Raw genomic sequence first — 17698 nt, forward strand, 5'->3', positions numbered from 1 at the left:
AGTCTTTCAAAAGGAATTAGCAACTATAGCGAAAGAAAGGTAGTACTGTATATCAAACCATTATTAGTTTCAATGAATTTTTTTTTACTGATTTCTTTGGAATAAAATATTCTTCCTTCCTAATTGTAAACCTCGGACACTCACCCCCCAACGCACTCCCCCCCCACCCTTCCCTCTGACTTCCCTCACATTACTGAGCAGTACGTGATTTATCATCATGAACTGGAACTGAATTTTCATTCTAGCTTTTTGGTTCACTGGGAGATTCATTAGGAATAGCTTCATACTTTGAATTTAAAGGTGGATTTGTAGAGACTCTTTAATTTAATATAGTGTTGCCAAGTGTTGATGAACCTGGTAATCAACATCTCTAAAGGGCTTGGATCCACTAAAAATGCACTTGCTCATTTAATTTCTGAGATCTCCAACTGAGCATCAGCCTTTAAAGTTTTAAAGGCATAGTTAAGGTAGTACTTCCCTTGTATTTCTGCTTTATATGCTGGCTGGTAAACATACTGAAGTCATTACCCTAATGGTAACATAAGCTATAAGGTAAATGGCACTCTGTAGATGATACAAGAGGGATGTCAGCAGGAAACTTACAAACTCTCAGCAATAGGGCTTCAAATCATCAGATAAGCCCGGAATGATGTTTCCCAGTTGGGATGAGGAAGACAAGCTGTATTAACAGAGGTGAAGAAGGAAAGTACCTACCACATCCTATTTCCACCCTGGCCTAACATATCCTAATACGAAATGATCAGAAAAAAAGTCAGAAACGTCAGTTGTCTGTGTTCAGGCAGCATTGCCCTGGGCCTGGGGCTTCCCTGCTGCTCCCTGCGGTCCCAAGTCTGTGTCCTGGTGCACCCTTACTGAAGAGACAGGCTGTCATATCCTAATGCTCTTAGAAACATGAAACCTGCATGAGTCTGTCTGCCTTTGAATTAATTTCCCATATAGAGTTTTCTATATGGAGTTCTGCACTAGCCGGAGGAAGTGAGTCTATTTTATGTGGCTATTATATTTCTATGCACAGGGACTCAGCTCCCCCCGAGACATCACCTCTGCACTAGTAGTTAGGCTAGTATAGTTAGCCAAGACACACTATAAGATCTAAAAAAATTAATGTAAAGTGAATAGATAATTGTTAATTTTACTCATATAGTACTTTGCTTCTAAAACATGCATTTTATACTTCTAAAAGTAGTTCTGATATAATGAGTTAAGATTGATGAATTAACTCTTAAAAAACATATATTTTTGTTGATTTTTAGAGAGAGAGGAAGGGAGAGAGATATAGAAACATTGATGAGAGAGAAACATTGATAGGCTGCCATCTGCACGCCTCCTACTGGGGCTCGAGCCGGCAACCTGGGCATGGGCCCTGTCCAGAAACCAAACCATCAACCTCTTGGTGCATGAGCTGACACTCAACCACTGAGCTACACCGGCCAGGCTGGATTAACTCTTTTAATTTCATGTTGCTTGAAACTGGGCATCATCAGAGTATACTAAAAGAACATATGTTTTGGGTCAGACAGAACTGGATTTGAGTATCAGCCCTGTTTATGTCTAAACTCAGGCAACTGATATAAACTTACTGGGACTTACTTCCCTAATTATGGGACTAAATATAAAGGCTGTGCAGGGCATTAAGATGAAAGAAAAAGCACATTTGGGACATGCTAACCTCTCAATAAGTGGTGGTAGTTTATTGAGTTTAAGATTTGTGGAAGACAATAAAAAGGGAATCAGCTAATAGTGGAGCACTTTAGTTCCTACTGTGTCACTCCTTACAAAAGACTTAGTTGTTTTTTTTATCTTGTGAGAATCTGAGTTTTGCAGTTACTCAATTTGGGGATGTTTTCAATAAATTAGACACAACCACCCTGTGTACTTTTGATAATCATAGTAGGATGTTTTGGGCATCTTTTGTTTTTGTATCTTTCCCCCCAATAATATCCTCATTATGCATTTATAGAGTTTCAAAAACTTTTCTTAGCAGAGTAAAGTGTTCTTGCCAAAGTAGTTATTTTAAGTTGTTTTTCTTACTTATACGAGAGTAGTATTCTACAGGTACAAATCCCAATGATAACCTGCACAGAATACAGCTAATTTGGGGTTAATTACTATTCATTAAAACATAAACTGTCAACTATTTGGTGATTAACACATATTTAATTCCTTAATTAATGTTTGTCTTGATTACTGCCACTTACAACCTGCCCCTCTGTTGGGTGGCAGCAGTGGGAAGTGAGAAGTACCTGCTACCTGTTTTCATCAGCGCACCTGGGCTGCAGCACCTGCTTCCTTTGATGTAGGCATTGACTTCCTACCAGTTTAAAAATAGTATTTTACTCTCATAAGCACCCTCTTGCTTTATTGTGCAAATTTAAAACAAAAAACACAAAGATTCTGCTTTGATTTTACCTCTAGCCCTCCTCTTTTCTCTGGGCCCCACAAGTTTTCAGAGGCCACCCATCAACTTCTGTGGATTCCTTACCCTGCATTGCACCCAGAGAGGCTGCTGGAATCCCACACTCACTGTATTTCTCCCTGCTTTGGAATACAGTTCTTCTGAGTTTAGCCAGAGGCTAGGAAGGCAGTGATCTTTCATGCAAATGGTTACTCTGCAAAGAGAAAAATGCTCAGGTAGCCTTGAAATCTCCTCCCCCATGCCTCTTAATAAAGGGCCTGGGCTGGGGGCAGTGGGCAGTGACAAGACGGAATGTGAGGGTAAAGTCCTGGAAGGATGACAGTCTTCTTGTTTCTCTAGAGCAGTGGTTCTCAACCTTCCTAATGCCGCGACCCTTTGATACAGTTCCTCATGTTGTGGTGACCCCCAATTTCATTGTTACAAATGGAACATAATTAAAGCATAGTGATTAATCACAAAAGCAATATGTAATTATATATGTGTTTTCCTATGGTCTTAGGCGACCCCTGTGAAAGGGTCGTTCGACCCCCAAAGGGGTCTCGACCCATAGGTTGAGAACCGCTGCTCTAGAAGCCTCCCTGTTAAAACAAATTCCTTAGGTACCGAAGATCCTGGGAGAAGAGGAGGGGTGGATTCCAGCTGATCCCTGCTCAAAATTCTCTGTGCAGGGAGGACTTATGGAGCTTGCCCTTTAGGGACGCTAAACCCAGATTTACGTTTATCAGTCTGACATCTTCCCTGGTACATGAGCAGCTGAGATAATAGGAATGACTTGATCTTACCCATCTCTTCACATTTAGCTCTAACTTTTACTCCCCACACAGCCAACTCCATCTCTTGGCTGTGTTTGCCTCCAGCTCACTTATTTTACCAGAACTTCATGTAAAGCCTACCCTGAAAGGAAGCAGCTTCTCATGAATTTGCTGCTCAGAGCCAGTTTTTTAGATCTGAATAGGTGTTTTCCAAATTGTGGTCCACAAATATGAGGAATGTTGAAGCATATTAGTTGACAAAATGAGAAGAAGCACTGATTTAAACAAAGTTCAACACACTCTGTATTGCAAGTCATTTCGAAGTCAGGGTATGTTTCCAAATCTCCAGGAGGGACAAATGGCAGGTACAGGTGCCCAGCTGGAGTTTTGGGCATCAATTTAGGCTTTTGCAGAGCATCTCGAGTCTAGTGTTCCCTGGAGCACACTTGGGAAATACTGATATGTACTAATAGAAAAATAGAGCATTCCCTGACTCCATAAATTTCATACCTTATGGCCCTTATTCCAAGTGCAAGACAATTGAATTGCATCCCTTCTCGAGGCTGACATGGGGAATTAGATGTGGCCATGAAATATACCTGGGTCTCAAGCAGGAAAGCTATTCTAAGCAGTTGCCCTGTCCTCTGCATTTTGTGCTTAAAAAAGATGAGCAGTCTGTTTTAAGAAATCAGTGGGGACAACAGGCTGTCACTTTAGTATGGACCTAGAGCTGCATTTAGGAGGTATATGGATTCACATGATGGTTTTTCATCTTCAAAGATAATATTTTTTAAATGTATATATTTTAAATTTAACCTCATCTCTAAGTTTTATTCTTAGTTTGTGCTTATTATTTGATGATCAAGAAAAAGTATTTCTTCTGGGTTAACATCTTATACTTCTTTGTGGTCTGTTATTTCTTGTGTTTTTCTTTTCTCCACTCTGCCTTAATTTTATTCCATATTTCATTTTATACAATGGGTAATGATTAGAAATGATTTGAAAAGAACATTAGTGTTTCAAATTTTGAAAGGAAAATAAAAAGAAAAATGAGGAAGTCATGTTTATTGGTTAAAAAAACAGATGAAGTCATTTAAGAACCACTTTAATGAACAGACATACGAAAGCTCTGAGAGTTCACTGCACTGTGAATCTTATCCTTTGAATGCCTTTACCTTTGGGAAAGTAGTAGGTTTTTACTTTACTTTGATAACATGTCCATATAAACCAATGCTTTAATATTTTATTCCTGATTTTCTTAAGATCACACAATTTTTGGTTTTGCTTTGACTCTTTATCATTATAGGAACATTTATTTTACAGTATATGTTTTTGGTGTTTATTTAACTCATTTGGAAAAGAAATAAAAGTAATGGTTTTGTAAATGGGTATGATCCACCTTAGCTCTTTATTCAAATCAAAACCAGGAAGGATCTACTAGATTATGTATGGGAGGACAGACATATGCCATTTAATCCCCTTGGTTCTAAGGAACCGACAAAAGACTCCCACCAACATGTTTTCCGTGGTGAGTATTTGGGTTGGTAAGCAAACTTCTTTGCTCACACATGGCAAGGGAAAGTAGCAGCATGGAAAGCTAATTTTGCTCTTCACTGAAGCGGGGAGGATCAGAGATGCTGCAGTGTTAAACTGCTTCCTGTCTCCTGTTTGGCCGGCCGCTGAAGGAGAGCCCGATGTCAAACCCCTCATAGGCCAGCATCCAGGATGGCTTTTCCTGAGCAATGAGAGTCCATCGTTAACTGGTTGTTTCCGCTGACAAAGGAATGTACAAACCTAGAGAAAAGTTTTATGAGAGTTTATTTGAGCAACTTTTTGAGGACATGCCTGGAAACGACCTCAGTGAATTGGGGAAATCGTGGAGAATGACTGTTTGTTTTTCTATTCCTTTTATGATTTTTAGAATCAAAGGAGAAAATGTAAGGAAGTACATGAAATCCGTTGGTGGTAGATTAAGGAGGTAGGAGAAAGCAGACCAGAGAAATATCTAGGACTGCATAAAAAGCAAAATGGAGAAACACATACTTCTTTTATATTGGTGGGTTCAGGACAATTAATAATTAGCATTTACAGCACATGGAGATGCGGGCAACAAGATAACTATGAGAGGTTCTGTGGTCATGTGCTTGAGTGCCTGCAGTTATGCCTTTGAGGGGTCTGTAAAAGAAAATTATTCTGACATTTCAAAGGTATCTTTTCTTAGAAGTATAAGAATAGAGGACAGGGCTCATTTAAGGTAAAGATTGACCTTTGCTAAGGAAGCTGTAGGCCTGGGATGTGACTACCTGCCATGGCCGCCCCAGTTAGCAATTTATGATCATACCATCCTGTGGGTTTACTTTTGTTCACTGAGCTTGTCAGGCGTGCCTTGTGGCTCCCTTGAGCTTGTCAGGCTTATCACATAGCCCTGTTTTCATTCACATTTCCTACCTGAGAGCAAATGGCTTTTCCCAAAGGCCATGGGGATACAGCATCTTATCTCCTGGGATGCTATTTGTTGAGTAATTGAGTGAATATTGGTCCTCTCCATTTTACATTTGTTTACATCCCATGGCTACACATAATATTTTGGAACCATTAGCAAAAATGAATATTGAGTCCTTCCTACATCCAAGTTCTTTGATAGAAATGGGGACTCAGAATAAACCAATACACTCTAATACCATCGATTCTCATTATTCTCAGTTGTTATGTTCCATAAAGTCACAGCCACCACTGGATGAATGAATACCAAATTGTTGCTTATGTGGAAAATACGGGATTAATTCTGCAACCCAATGGTCAAAACATTTTCATCAGTCAGTCAACACATAACCTTATTTTTGTGTGTGTGTGTTTCTCTTAAAGACACCTTTTTAAATTAACATGTATTGTTGATTCTTCACATTGAACTCAGCCAATAGCACTGTGGCTCAGACCTGAATGAAGCTTATCTAACACGTATTTTCTCCATAAGGCACATGACAGCATTCTTGCGCTGAGGAACAACATTAAACAACACTCAACACTGCACTTGGGGCCATTGTAAACAGCAACATCACCAATAAAAGGCAGAAAATGTGAAATATGTGGCATTACATAGACTGGAATAAGGACACGTGTTTACAGTATAAGAGCTGAAACAGGAAGGCAGTAAGTTACCTTCTTCAACCTCAGTTGGCATAAGTATGGTGGACAACTCAAGTTTTTTCCATACTGTACACATTCACAAATGACCATGAAAGCTTTGCAAGCATTGATTGTGGGTTTCTAATAAATTAATGAGTAGGCAAATTCACAAATACAGAATCTGCACATAATGAAGATTAATTATATTTTCCAATTAAGTCAGATCCAACAAAAGGTTTTGTAAGATTAAATACTGTGTTGTAATAAATTACTCCAGAATAAGATAGGATGACTTTGTGGTCTGTCATACTGAGCCACTACTTTAGCCACCACTGTAGCTTTCAACTTTTCAAATACAGTAGTTAGATCCCTCTTATCTGCAATTTCACCTTCTGCGATTTCAGTTACCCATGGTCAACTGTGGTCTGAAAATATTAAATGAAAAATTCCAGAGCTAAAAAATTCACAGGTTTTAAATAGTGTGTAGTTCTGAGTAGCGTGATGACATCTGGAAACTTGTCACTTGGTCCTACCTGAGATGAGAATCACACCGCTGTCCAGTGTCTCCACACTAAAGACACTCCTTGCCTACTTGTCAGTAGCTGCTCTATTATTAGATCAGTTATCAGGGGGAGAGGTGAGAGAGAGAGCGAGCAAATTCAACTTTGATTACAATATATTGTTATGATTGTTCTATTTTAGTATTAGTTATTATTGTTAATCACTTACTATGCCTAAGTGATTAGGCATAGTTAAGTGATTAATTTATAAATTAAACTGCATCATAGGTATGTATGTATAGGAACAAAAGGCATGTATAGGGTTCAATATTATCTGTAATTTCAGGCTTGGAATATATAAGAGAGGAACTACTGAAATCACAAATTAGTACAAACAAACAAAAACATTTAGCTGAAATCTTGCTAATACCACAATTTCAGGCTTGGAATATATAAGGGAGGAACTACTGAAATCACAAATTAGTACAAACAAAAACATTTAGCTGAAATCTTGCTAATACCAGAGAACATTGTGTAGAATGAAATCTAAGGGTCACGTTTTAATAGTAAAGAGTTATAAATTTTCAGTAGTTCAGGTGTTTATAGAAGATTTGACTGTTAAGTGAGTTGTGTGTTATTTTACTTTAAATGTATTTTATACAGTGTTTTGAGGTTTATAAAACAATTTGTGTCTATGGTTTTATTTTGGTATATTGCAATTATGCTTTTTAAAAAATTGAAAATGCCATTACATACTTAAGTGGGCATTTAAAACACCACCCGTGTAATACAGTTGAAACAAGTCAGGCAAGCAGGGTTCTTTCTCCCTGCCATTGCTGGAACACACAGTTCCCACAGGAAGTGCAGTAGTTTGGTTGTGACAAACTATTGCCCTTGATAAGTACTTTCTTGTTATCCAGAGTAATGGCACTTTGTTGGTGAGCCAAGCAGGAATGTTTTCTCTTAAAGCAGGAGGCTGGGTAGTAAATATTTCAGTCTTTGTGGGCCAGATGGTCTCAGTGGCAACTACTCAACTCTGCTGTTGTGTGAGAGTCATCCTAGACAACAGGGAAATGAATGAGCATGGCTGTGTTCCAACAAAATCTTATTTATGAGCATTGAAATTTGAATTTCATAAAATTCTCATATAACAGAAAGTACTATTCTTTCTTTTAATACTCTTCCACCAATTGAACACAATAAAAACCATCTTATTTTGTGGGCAATACAAAAACAGAAGTTGGGACCAAATCTGTAGTTGGCTTCAGTTTGCTACCCTTGTCTTAATATGTATGTTGTTAAAACTATGTTCCTTGCATCGATATTTCTAGGTTGAGTAGATGATTGCATTTCTTACTAAAATCTGGAAGTAAAAATTTTATGCATTAAAGGATGAATATACTTGTGTGTATACATAGTTTTGCATTTTATATATATACTGGAGGCCCCGTGCATGAAAATTTATGCACACGGGGGTGGGGAGTGGTGTCCCTCAGCCCGGCCTGTGCCCTCTCACAGGCCGGGAGCCCTCAGGGGATGTCCAACTGACTGCTTAGGTGGGGAGTGGGCCTAAGCTGCAGTCTGGCCTCCCTCTGCAGGAGGCAACTAGCAGACCGATCAGGGGACTGCACTGGCAGTGAGCAGCCAGCCCTGCCCCCCATCGCCCTGCCATTGGCCTCCCTCTGTAGAAGGCGACCGGGCAAGCCAATCAGGGGCCAGCTTGGCTGGCCTCGTGCCACCTGCTCACCAGCCCCACCCACCACCCACTGCCCACTGGTCCGCCGTTTGGTCGATTTGCATATTATGCTTTTATTATATAGGATATATATGTGTGTGTTTGTGTATATGTATGTTCATACATATTCTACATATATAGACGCTCTTATACCTACTAGTTCAAGCACTTTGGTAGCAAAAAGAGTCCAGACTTGGAAGTAAAATAGACCTAGAATTAAACCCTGACTCTGCAATGTGCTAATTGTGTGACCTCAGAAAAATTACTTAACCTTTCTAGATCAGCCTACTCATCCCTAAAAGGCAGTTAATATTACCTACCTCTTATGGTTGACTAGGGAAAATGAGATAATATATACAAAAGATATTTGGGACATGGATCTGTAAAATATATAGATATTTTTTGAATTGAATTTTTTTTAAAAGAAAATACTTTGTGTGGCAACCTAAGGAGACCAAGCCTCACTTTTAAAACAGATTTTCAGTGTATTCTGTTCTGTTTGATAAGCACGGCAACATCCCAAATCAATTTGTTAAACCTTTCTTTTTTATTTTCCAGTGGTGCTGTCAGTGTTCTAGTGTTATTGTTTCCTCTGACCTCAATCATTTTGGCCCTAGATGCTGGCATTTTCAGACATTCCAGGGACTCCCACTGGGTTCTATATATACTTGTTATACTTCACTAGGGCAATACCTGCACTTTCAATGAGTAGTCTCTTATTGACAAAAGACAAAAATATTTTTGCTTTTGAAGCTTTCTTGGTAAGTGCACTGGCTAGAGAAAAGTACAAAATGGAAAACTTGCCATATAACAAGAGTTTGTGGCAAGGAAACTTATATATAGGATGCTACAATCTGTTGTTGAGAAACCTATTTCAGAGAGGCCTCATCTTTTGAGCTGCGTTTTCACCCTCTTGTTCATTAGAAACTGCAGAGTTAATCATCTAAGGGCCAGGTGTTAAGATCAAGTTAGAAGTCAATTCAAGATTGTTCTATAGCACCTAAATCCAGATCTTTTCATTTACTCATAGTTATTTCAAAATAGCAAACTTTTCAGTACAAATGATACTTAATTTTCTGTGGTATGTATTGAAACATTTATTTATGTTTTTATTTTTAAATATTTTTTAATTGAAATTTTTATTTACTTATTTTTTTTTTAGAGAGAGAGAGAGAGAGGAAGAGAGAGGGAGAGAAACATCAACTTGAGAACTAAACGGGGATCACCTGCCTCCTGCACGCCCCCTACTGGGGATTGAGGGTGCAACCTGTACATGTGCCCTGACCAGGAATTGAACCAGCAACCTTTAGGTGCAGGGGATGATGCCCAACCAATTGAGCCATGCCAACCAGGGCTGTGTTGAAACATTTATATACTAAATTATAAACTTGACGAAACAGCTAATAAAACTTGTACTAATAAGCCCTTAATTGAAATTATCAAGAAAGAGCTGGGAAATGGTGGGGCCATTGGTCATTGTTTCAAATTTATAACCTTCTTATGTAAAACACCTAAATGTGTCATGTATAATTTCATTTTACATATTACATATAAGTATATATCCGTGTTTATATGTGTAGACACACACATACACATGTTTATAAAGATTGTTTTCCTATTTTTGTTTGTACAATTAGCTGAAAGTTAGTGCTCAAAACTGTCCAGTTCCAGAAATTTACAAAGTTTTTAATGAACTGAAAGGGCAGTCCATTATTCTCTCAGTGTATTCATAATCTGACGCTATCTTTCTTTGCTTCTTGGTGTTTCAGTTGGAGGACTAAGGGGAGCAGAAACAGTTTCAGGAGTAAGCATGTGTTTAATTCGTTCAAGGAGGCCTCATTGGGAGTCATCTTGCTGGGAAAGTTGGAGAGCTTGTAGCAAAGTCTCTCTTTGTAGTCTAGGGGGGACACTTGGTAAGTCCTTGCTGGAGCATCTGTGAGTTATACTGACAGGCTGGGAAATTGGGCTGAAGTTCGTGTTGGCTGTATCACAGACTTCCTGGTTAGTGTGGTAAGGAGGATGCAGTCCTGTGATGGAGAGGGTCACAGTCATGGGAGCTCCTTATTGTTCCCATCTGTCATTTGGCTATTGTTGTCTTCTGTTCTTTCATTATTTTTTCACCAAGTAGAATATTCCTTATTTTTTCACCAACTAAAGCTTAAATTGCATAAAATTATTTCATTTTTATGGATTCCCTAGAGCATACTAAATATTCTGTAAATATTTGGGAATATTTGGGTAATAAGACTTAATCTTTGAGCTTTTAGTGGCGGATGAAAAACAGGTTCAGAGGTTTCAAAGTGACTTTTCTAGGTCTGTTATTTCTTCCCCTCCTTCCTTTCTCTCTTTCTTTGGTAAGGTCATGGCCCCATTCTGATTTAAATAAAATATTGTGCATTATATGCAGACATGTCAACTTCAAAAATAAATCCACATGATCATGTTTTATATGGACACTATAAAGATTATTCTGCTTTTATGAGACACTTCAGCCCTTGTAGTTGATAAAGTAAAAATATAATTTTCTCTAAGGAGAATTTTGATAAGGAAAGGGGTTTTCATTTGTTCTCTTTATGATATATTCTAAGTGCTTATCTGAGTGCCTGGAATGGAGATGACACTGGGGTAGTGAATGAATGAATGAATGAATGAATGAGAGGGAGGGAGGGAAGAATGAAGGGAGGACAGATGAGAGGAAGGAATAATGGATAAAGGTTTTTGGGTTCAACTTTCAAAATACCATTTCATGACCAGAGTGATGCTGTTCTCCAGTAGCTGGTGGTCATGGACATCAGTCAGTGAAGTGTCCATTCTGACCAGAACAGCTAGCTGGTCCCTGCACTGCCCACGGTTGCTGTCCCCGGCTGGGTAGGATATGACTGTTTCCAAGGGGCTCTGTCTTGATGGCCTTGGGAAGTCTTTTTCCTCTACTTGCTTACAATGTTCATCAGCTATGTGTCCCCACAATTGTCTTCTTATAGACTAAAAGTAGAGAGATTAATTTGCGGGAATATCCCTGCATCTCTTTCTTCCTGCATATTGTCAGTGAAAAAATAATTAAATTTATGAGCAGGACAAAGTTTTATTTCATTTCTGTTCGACCACTGGGCCTCTTCTCTTCCCCGTGTGGTTTGTATTTCAGTGTGGTGGCACTGTGGCAATGTCACCTAGTCTAGCAGGTGTATCTGGGATGGCTTCTTATCTAGGAGGCCACCTGAGCTTTTCCATTTGAGGCTTTGCTGATTGCTTTCTCCATTTTTGTATCTGTTGCACAAACAAATAGTGCTGGGATTCAAGTGTTTGTTCAGGCAATGTGTACTAGCAAAAACATCTTGATATTTGGAATCAGAAAGATTGGGTTTTAAAGTTGTATCTACAATACACTCATGGCAAATTTTTGAAATATTTATTTCTTGAAGGATTTTTGATGAACTAATACATAAAATAATGGTGTGATATGTGCCCAGTATATGTAACATATTATGTAAATGGTAACTTATCTACATATTTTTAATTTAATTTTTATTGAGATAGTTGTGGAGTCAGATGCAATAGTAAGAAATAATGCAGGTTCCTATGTACACTTTACCCTGTTTCCTCTGATGGTAACATTTTGCTAACTTAATGTGTATAGTATCACAACCTGAATATTGACATTGTTAAAATCTACAGAGGTTTTTCAAGTTTCTCATTTTGCCCTTACTTATGCATGCATACATATGTGTGTGTATATTTAGTTCTATACAATTGTTTTTAAGTGGTAAAATACAAATAATGTAAATTTTATCATCTTAATAATGTTTAAGTTGTATTAAATACATGCATATATAATACTGTGCAACCTTTACCACCATCCATTTCAAAAACGCTTTTCAGTTTTTAAAACTGAAACTCTACACTACATAAAATAATAACTTCCTATTTCCCCTTCCCCTTAGTTCCTGGCAGCCACCATTCTACTTTTTGTCTTTATGAATTGGACTACTCTAGGTGTCTCGTTTACATGGGATCATATAGTAATTGCCCTTCTGTGACTTACTTCACTTACAATGATGTCCTCAAGGTTCAGCCATGTTGTAGCATATCAGAATTTCCTTCCTTTTTAAGACTGAATATTATTCCTTTGTAAGTATGCACCATATTTTGCTTACCCATTTATTCTTCAATGGACACTTGGATTGTTCCCATGTTTTATCTATTGTGAATCATGGTGCTATAAACGATATACAATTTTGTTACTGAGTAGATTTGTATATCCACCACCCTAGTGAAGATCTTAACAGTTCTAACATCATGAAGATTGTCCATTTTGTTCTTTGTAACCACGCCCATCTCCCGCCTGTGCCTTCTCCCTTCATTCTTAACCCTGGCAATCACTAATCTGTCCTTTGTTTCTAAATTTAGACATTATAATGTTACATAAATGGAATCATATACTTTGTAATATTTTGTGATTGTTTTTTTTCACTCAGCATAATTGTCTAGAGATTCATCCAAGTTGTTGGCTACATCAATAATTAGTTCCTTTTATTGCTGAGTAGTATTCCATGCTATGGATGTACCAGTCTGTTTAATCATTTATAATTTGAATGACATCTGGGCTGTTTCCAGTTTGGGGCAGTTATGAATAAAACTTCTGTAAACATCTGTGTGCAGGTTTTATATAAGTGAAAAATGTCATTTCTCCAAGAAGTGTTTTAAGACATCATCTTCAGCCCTGACTGGTGGTGCAGTCGGTTGGAGGGTTGTCCCGTGCACTGGAAGTTCACGGATTCAATCCCTGGTCAGGCCCCATGGTGTTCCCAGTGATACAGATTCCTTCCATGTGTAAATGGAGGTTAAAACAATGTCATATGGACCTTTTTAATAATAGTCTGACAATAGACATTTTAGACAATTGTGGTGAGATATTTGATAACCTTCTTACTGGTCAGTTTTTCTCTTTTAGCCTCATTTTCTCAGAAGTGGCTCCACCATCTAAAAAATGCCATCCATTCTGAGATGCTCAGAGCATGTTGCCCTTCTTCTCTTGCCTGCTTCTCCCACGATCAAGCAGTGGCTAATGCCCACTGGATTTCACCACTGTGGCGATCTTTATACATTCTCCTCCGCCATCTGAATTTCATCAGCACAGCCTTCTCTCTATGTTCTTAATATGGTGTCTTTTCTGCCCACTCTTCCCTGTGAGCAGAGCCTCTGTAATCTGGTCACAGCAGACCCTGAAGGCTGTAGGTCCCAGTTCTCCTTTTCGTGGCCATGGCCACATTCACCTCAGTTTTTGCACATGCCCTGGAGGGAGCCTGGCCCTGTTCACACTGAGAGCTCATTCACATTCAGCTGTCAGCTCAAACACCACCTCCTCGGGAGAGGTTCTTCTAGTTTCTGTACTTTTCTTTCGTAGCACTTATGGTAGCTTTAAAATTTTACTTGTTTAAAACCTAGGGCCCCACATGGTTCAGTCTGGTCATAGAGCCCACTCGAAGGAGTTAACCAGAAAGTACGGTATCTTAAAGCAGTTTGAATCTTAACCTTGTGTCCTGTAGGGACTTTAAGCCTTTGTCTTCCACATACTGGCTCTTAACATGGCATTCCCTCCTTACCAGGTGAGTTCTTGAGATAAGGTGCTGTCTGACCTCCCATTCCCATTAACCTCCCTGAAAACTGGGTGTGGGTCTTATTTCTCTTTCTAATCTTAGAACCTGGAATATTGGCTGAAGATGTTAGGTGCTCCATTAATGTTTGTCAGAAACTGAATGAATGAGTGAATGAATGAATGAATGAATGTGAAACTACCTACCTCTTTATAGGAGACATTGGGTAAAAGTCTAACAAATTGAGTGAATAATGTAATTTTTTTTCTTAATTTCCAGGTGATTTTTGAAGTAATAACTTCTGGACATCAAGGCTACCTCGCTATTGACGAAGTGAAGGTGTTAGGACATCCATGTAGTAAGTTGTCTCAACTTTTAAACTTCCGGGTGCATAGTTAGGGGGATGTGTACATTACAGATGAAGGAAAGGCACTGAAACCTGGGGAGCAGGGGTCCTGCTGAGGGACTTCCCTGACAAGTCTCTGGCTGCTGCTTTGCCAGCCCAGAAGTCCCAAAACATGTGTTCCGTGTATAATGCCATCGAATGTATCTGAGTGTCTTTGAAATGAAAATCAGGGATATTGGTATGCTCACACATCTTTGCAATGATGTTTGGATTTCAATTTTGAAGAGTACTACAAGTTAAACATTGAGAATCTGTGCATTTTGTTCCTAAATCTGGTATGTTTTTGGTATAATTCCAAACAATATAGCCCCAAACAGGCCTGGGATCTGGTGAATTTAAGAAATCTACCTAAACCACCTGGGGGCCCTAGAAATGGCCTGTTCTTCATCTTTTATAAATTATTTCTTTTAAAAAGTCCAATGAAAATAACACACTTTTGTTTTTATCACCCAGTATGAACGAACAACTATTGATTGTCATGTTGGCACCTGAACCCTGTCCTTGATCAATAAAATATTGCAGGTTGCCAGACCTGTTTCTCCCTCAGCTCCCCAGGGGTCCCCAGTAGTGAGCTTGCTGCTGGCCCTCTCCATCTGGAAGGCTTCTAGTCCACAAGCCGCTGAAACAGATGCAGCTGATTTTAGCAGAGAAGCTTTGTATTGGAGGGGAACTGGGGGGCAAGCAGAATCACTGGGAACACGGGGGATGCAGGCTCACATAATGGGCAGGAAAGGAAGGGAGGCTCTGCAGGCACAACCATTGTGACTGCTGTGCCCATGAAGACAGGGGGTCTGCACCCCCTCCTCTGGCCCCCTGACTTTTGGGGGGCGACCCTTGCCACATGCCTGAACATTCATCACTGTCTCGGTGCCTTTGCACCCCCAGCCTTCGGCACAAAACCCGGAGTGTGATTGTCATGGTGGACAAGCTCAATCATGTTCTCATTCTCCAGCGACCATAGGGTGACCTAGAAAAGGAAGCTGTGGCTTCTACAGCTTCTATCAGGGGATCCAGGCCTCAGCTTTTACCAGGAAACATACAGGGGGAATTTCTCGGTCCCAGGAAAGAGATTTGAAAGCTGGGCAACTAGAAAGCTGCAAATGTCTGTCTGTGTGTGTGCGTGTGTATGTACGCACACTGTGTCTCTCATAATCATGGTGTATTCATAAAAAGTAAGAAAGTACTGTTTGCCTATTTAAATTCTAATGGATGGTATCCAACTGCACAAATTAGTCTGTATTATCCCTCCCCCTGGTCCCCCACCTTGACATTACATTTTTAGGTCAATCTATGATATTCTATCATGTGAATATTTTACATTTTATTTTTTTATTCTTCTACCAACGTTTAGTTTTCCCCCAGTTTTTCTCCATGACAAATATCGCTGCAGTGAACATCCAGGACTAAGGGGAGGACTGGGGAGCAGAAACAGTTTCAGGAGTAAGCATGTGTCTGGGTGCCCTTTGAGAGAGCAGGGTATGTTCTTGGAAGCAGAATTGCTGGGATGTAGGGTAGAAACAGTTTTAGTTTTTACTACATGCTGCCAAATTGCTATGAAAAGTGCCTGAACCAGTTTCTATTACCACTAGCAATACATGGAAGTTTTATTTTCCTAATATCCTTGCCCCAAATTGATATTGTCAGACTTTAAATCTTTGGCCAGCTGAGGGATGGAAGCCTGCTTTATTCTTATGGTCCCTGGCATTAAAGAGAAATTGGCTATTCATACATTCCTGTAACTCTGCTGATGGTCCTACCCAAATTCACAAAAGAAAGGTTATATCTACAATGGTATTAGAAATATAAACACTGCTTTATTGCATGGATTGAATAGATCATGAGCTCACTCCCTGTACTAGTTTCAGAGAAGCCCTGTGTGGTTGTCACGTGATATGGACATCATGACAGAATCATCCCGTTCCATCCAGAGGGGTTTGGCTCTCTCTGAGATCTTTATCTGGTTACAACACTGAAGTTCAAGCATAGCAATCATCGTGTTCATTACTAAGGCCGACGTTACTCTTGTAGCACAGTGCATGTGCCTTTTCTTCTGTCAGCGAAACCAGTGAGTGTAAGAAGAATTTCTTTACTTTTTTTCCTGAAATGGTAGAAAAACGAACAATGCTCTACCTAATTGAAACAACAGGGCCAATTTAGTTGCTCATAATTACCTGAGCTGGAACTTGGCCAAATCCTTGGAGTAATAGACTCGGGCTTGGAGAACACACATGGAGTGTTCTAATGTGCATAAATGTTGCAGCCTCTGACTCACCTCTGACCAGGAAGTAAAAATTAGAGGCAGTAATACTGAATGCCTACTCTGTGCTGAGTGCTCCCTGTTTCTCAGAGCAAATCTTGCCACAGGGCAGATTTTATTGCTGCCCTGGGTGCAGATGCAGTGGCCAAGACAAGTTTGCACAGGTCTTTATTGTATTGTATCCAGGTTCCTTCTACATCTGACCGCTGACCAACAAAACAGCCCCTCTCGTTCCACAGGGTTTGAGTCTCTGCCTTCAGTCGTATAAGAAGACTTAATGCTTGTCCTTCTAGCAGAGCCTTCCTGAAATGTGTCTCCTGCAGTTTTGTTCATTCCTTCCAAGCCCAGCTGCCTATGGTCATATAAAGGTGTTTATGGTCTCTCCTTTGGAGATTGCGGGTGCTAATATCTAATTGGCTTTGCAGACTGCTGTTAGGAGACGCAGTTGAAAACAAGGTGAGATATGGTACAATAGCATTTTGAACTGTAAACTTTACATTGTTTTGATGCTAGCCCTTCTGTAATTTTTTCCAAACCTTAAAGTTTATGGGAAAAACATGCAAATGAAGATTTTAAGGAAGGCAAAAGTTTAGTCATTAAATGGAAATCTTCACAGGTAATATTTTAAGGGATTTCCTATCAAGATTTATAAATAATAATCCTTATTTCATATCCAAAACTATGATCTCAAAAGATGCAAAAGTGCTGAACTTTATTTACTAATACTTCACTCTAAAGTAGCGGTTCTCAACCTGTGGGTCGAGACCCCTTTGGGGGTTGAACGACCCTTTCACAGGGGTCGCCTAAGACCATCGGAAAATACATATATAGGGTGTCCCAAAATTCACGCAAGAAGCAATTTTGATAGAAAACACAGGTTTATAATTAAAAATT

The 17698-nt window shown here is 39.3% G+C and overlaps 1 protein-coding gene across 1 annotated transcript in view; it reads left to right on the forward strand.

Moving 5' to 3' along the window:
• The window catches only part of PTPRM (protein tyrosine phosphatase, receptor type, M), a 465580-nt gene that overhangs the window by 81333 nt on the left and 366549 nt on the right, over positions 1–17698 (forward strand). The window contains exon 3 of the mRNA XM_014540254.1: positions 14421–14499. Coding sequence (XP_014395740.1) covers positions 14421–14499 — 79 coding nt within the window. The remainder of the gene's footprint in view (positions 1–14420; positions 14500–17698) is intronic.

This window comes from Myotis brandtii, unplaced genomic scaffold (assembly GCF_000412655.1).
Source record: "Myotis brandtii unplaced genomic scaffold, ASM41265v1 scaffold240, whole genome shotgun sequence".
Taxonomy (NCBI): Eukaryota; Metazoa; Chordata; class Mammalia; order Chiroptera; family Vespertilionidae; genus Myotis; species Myotis brandtii.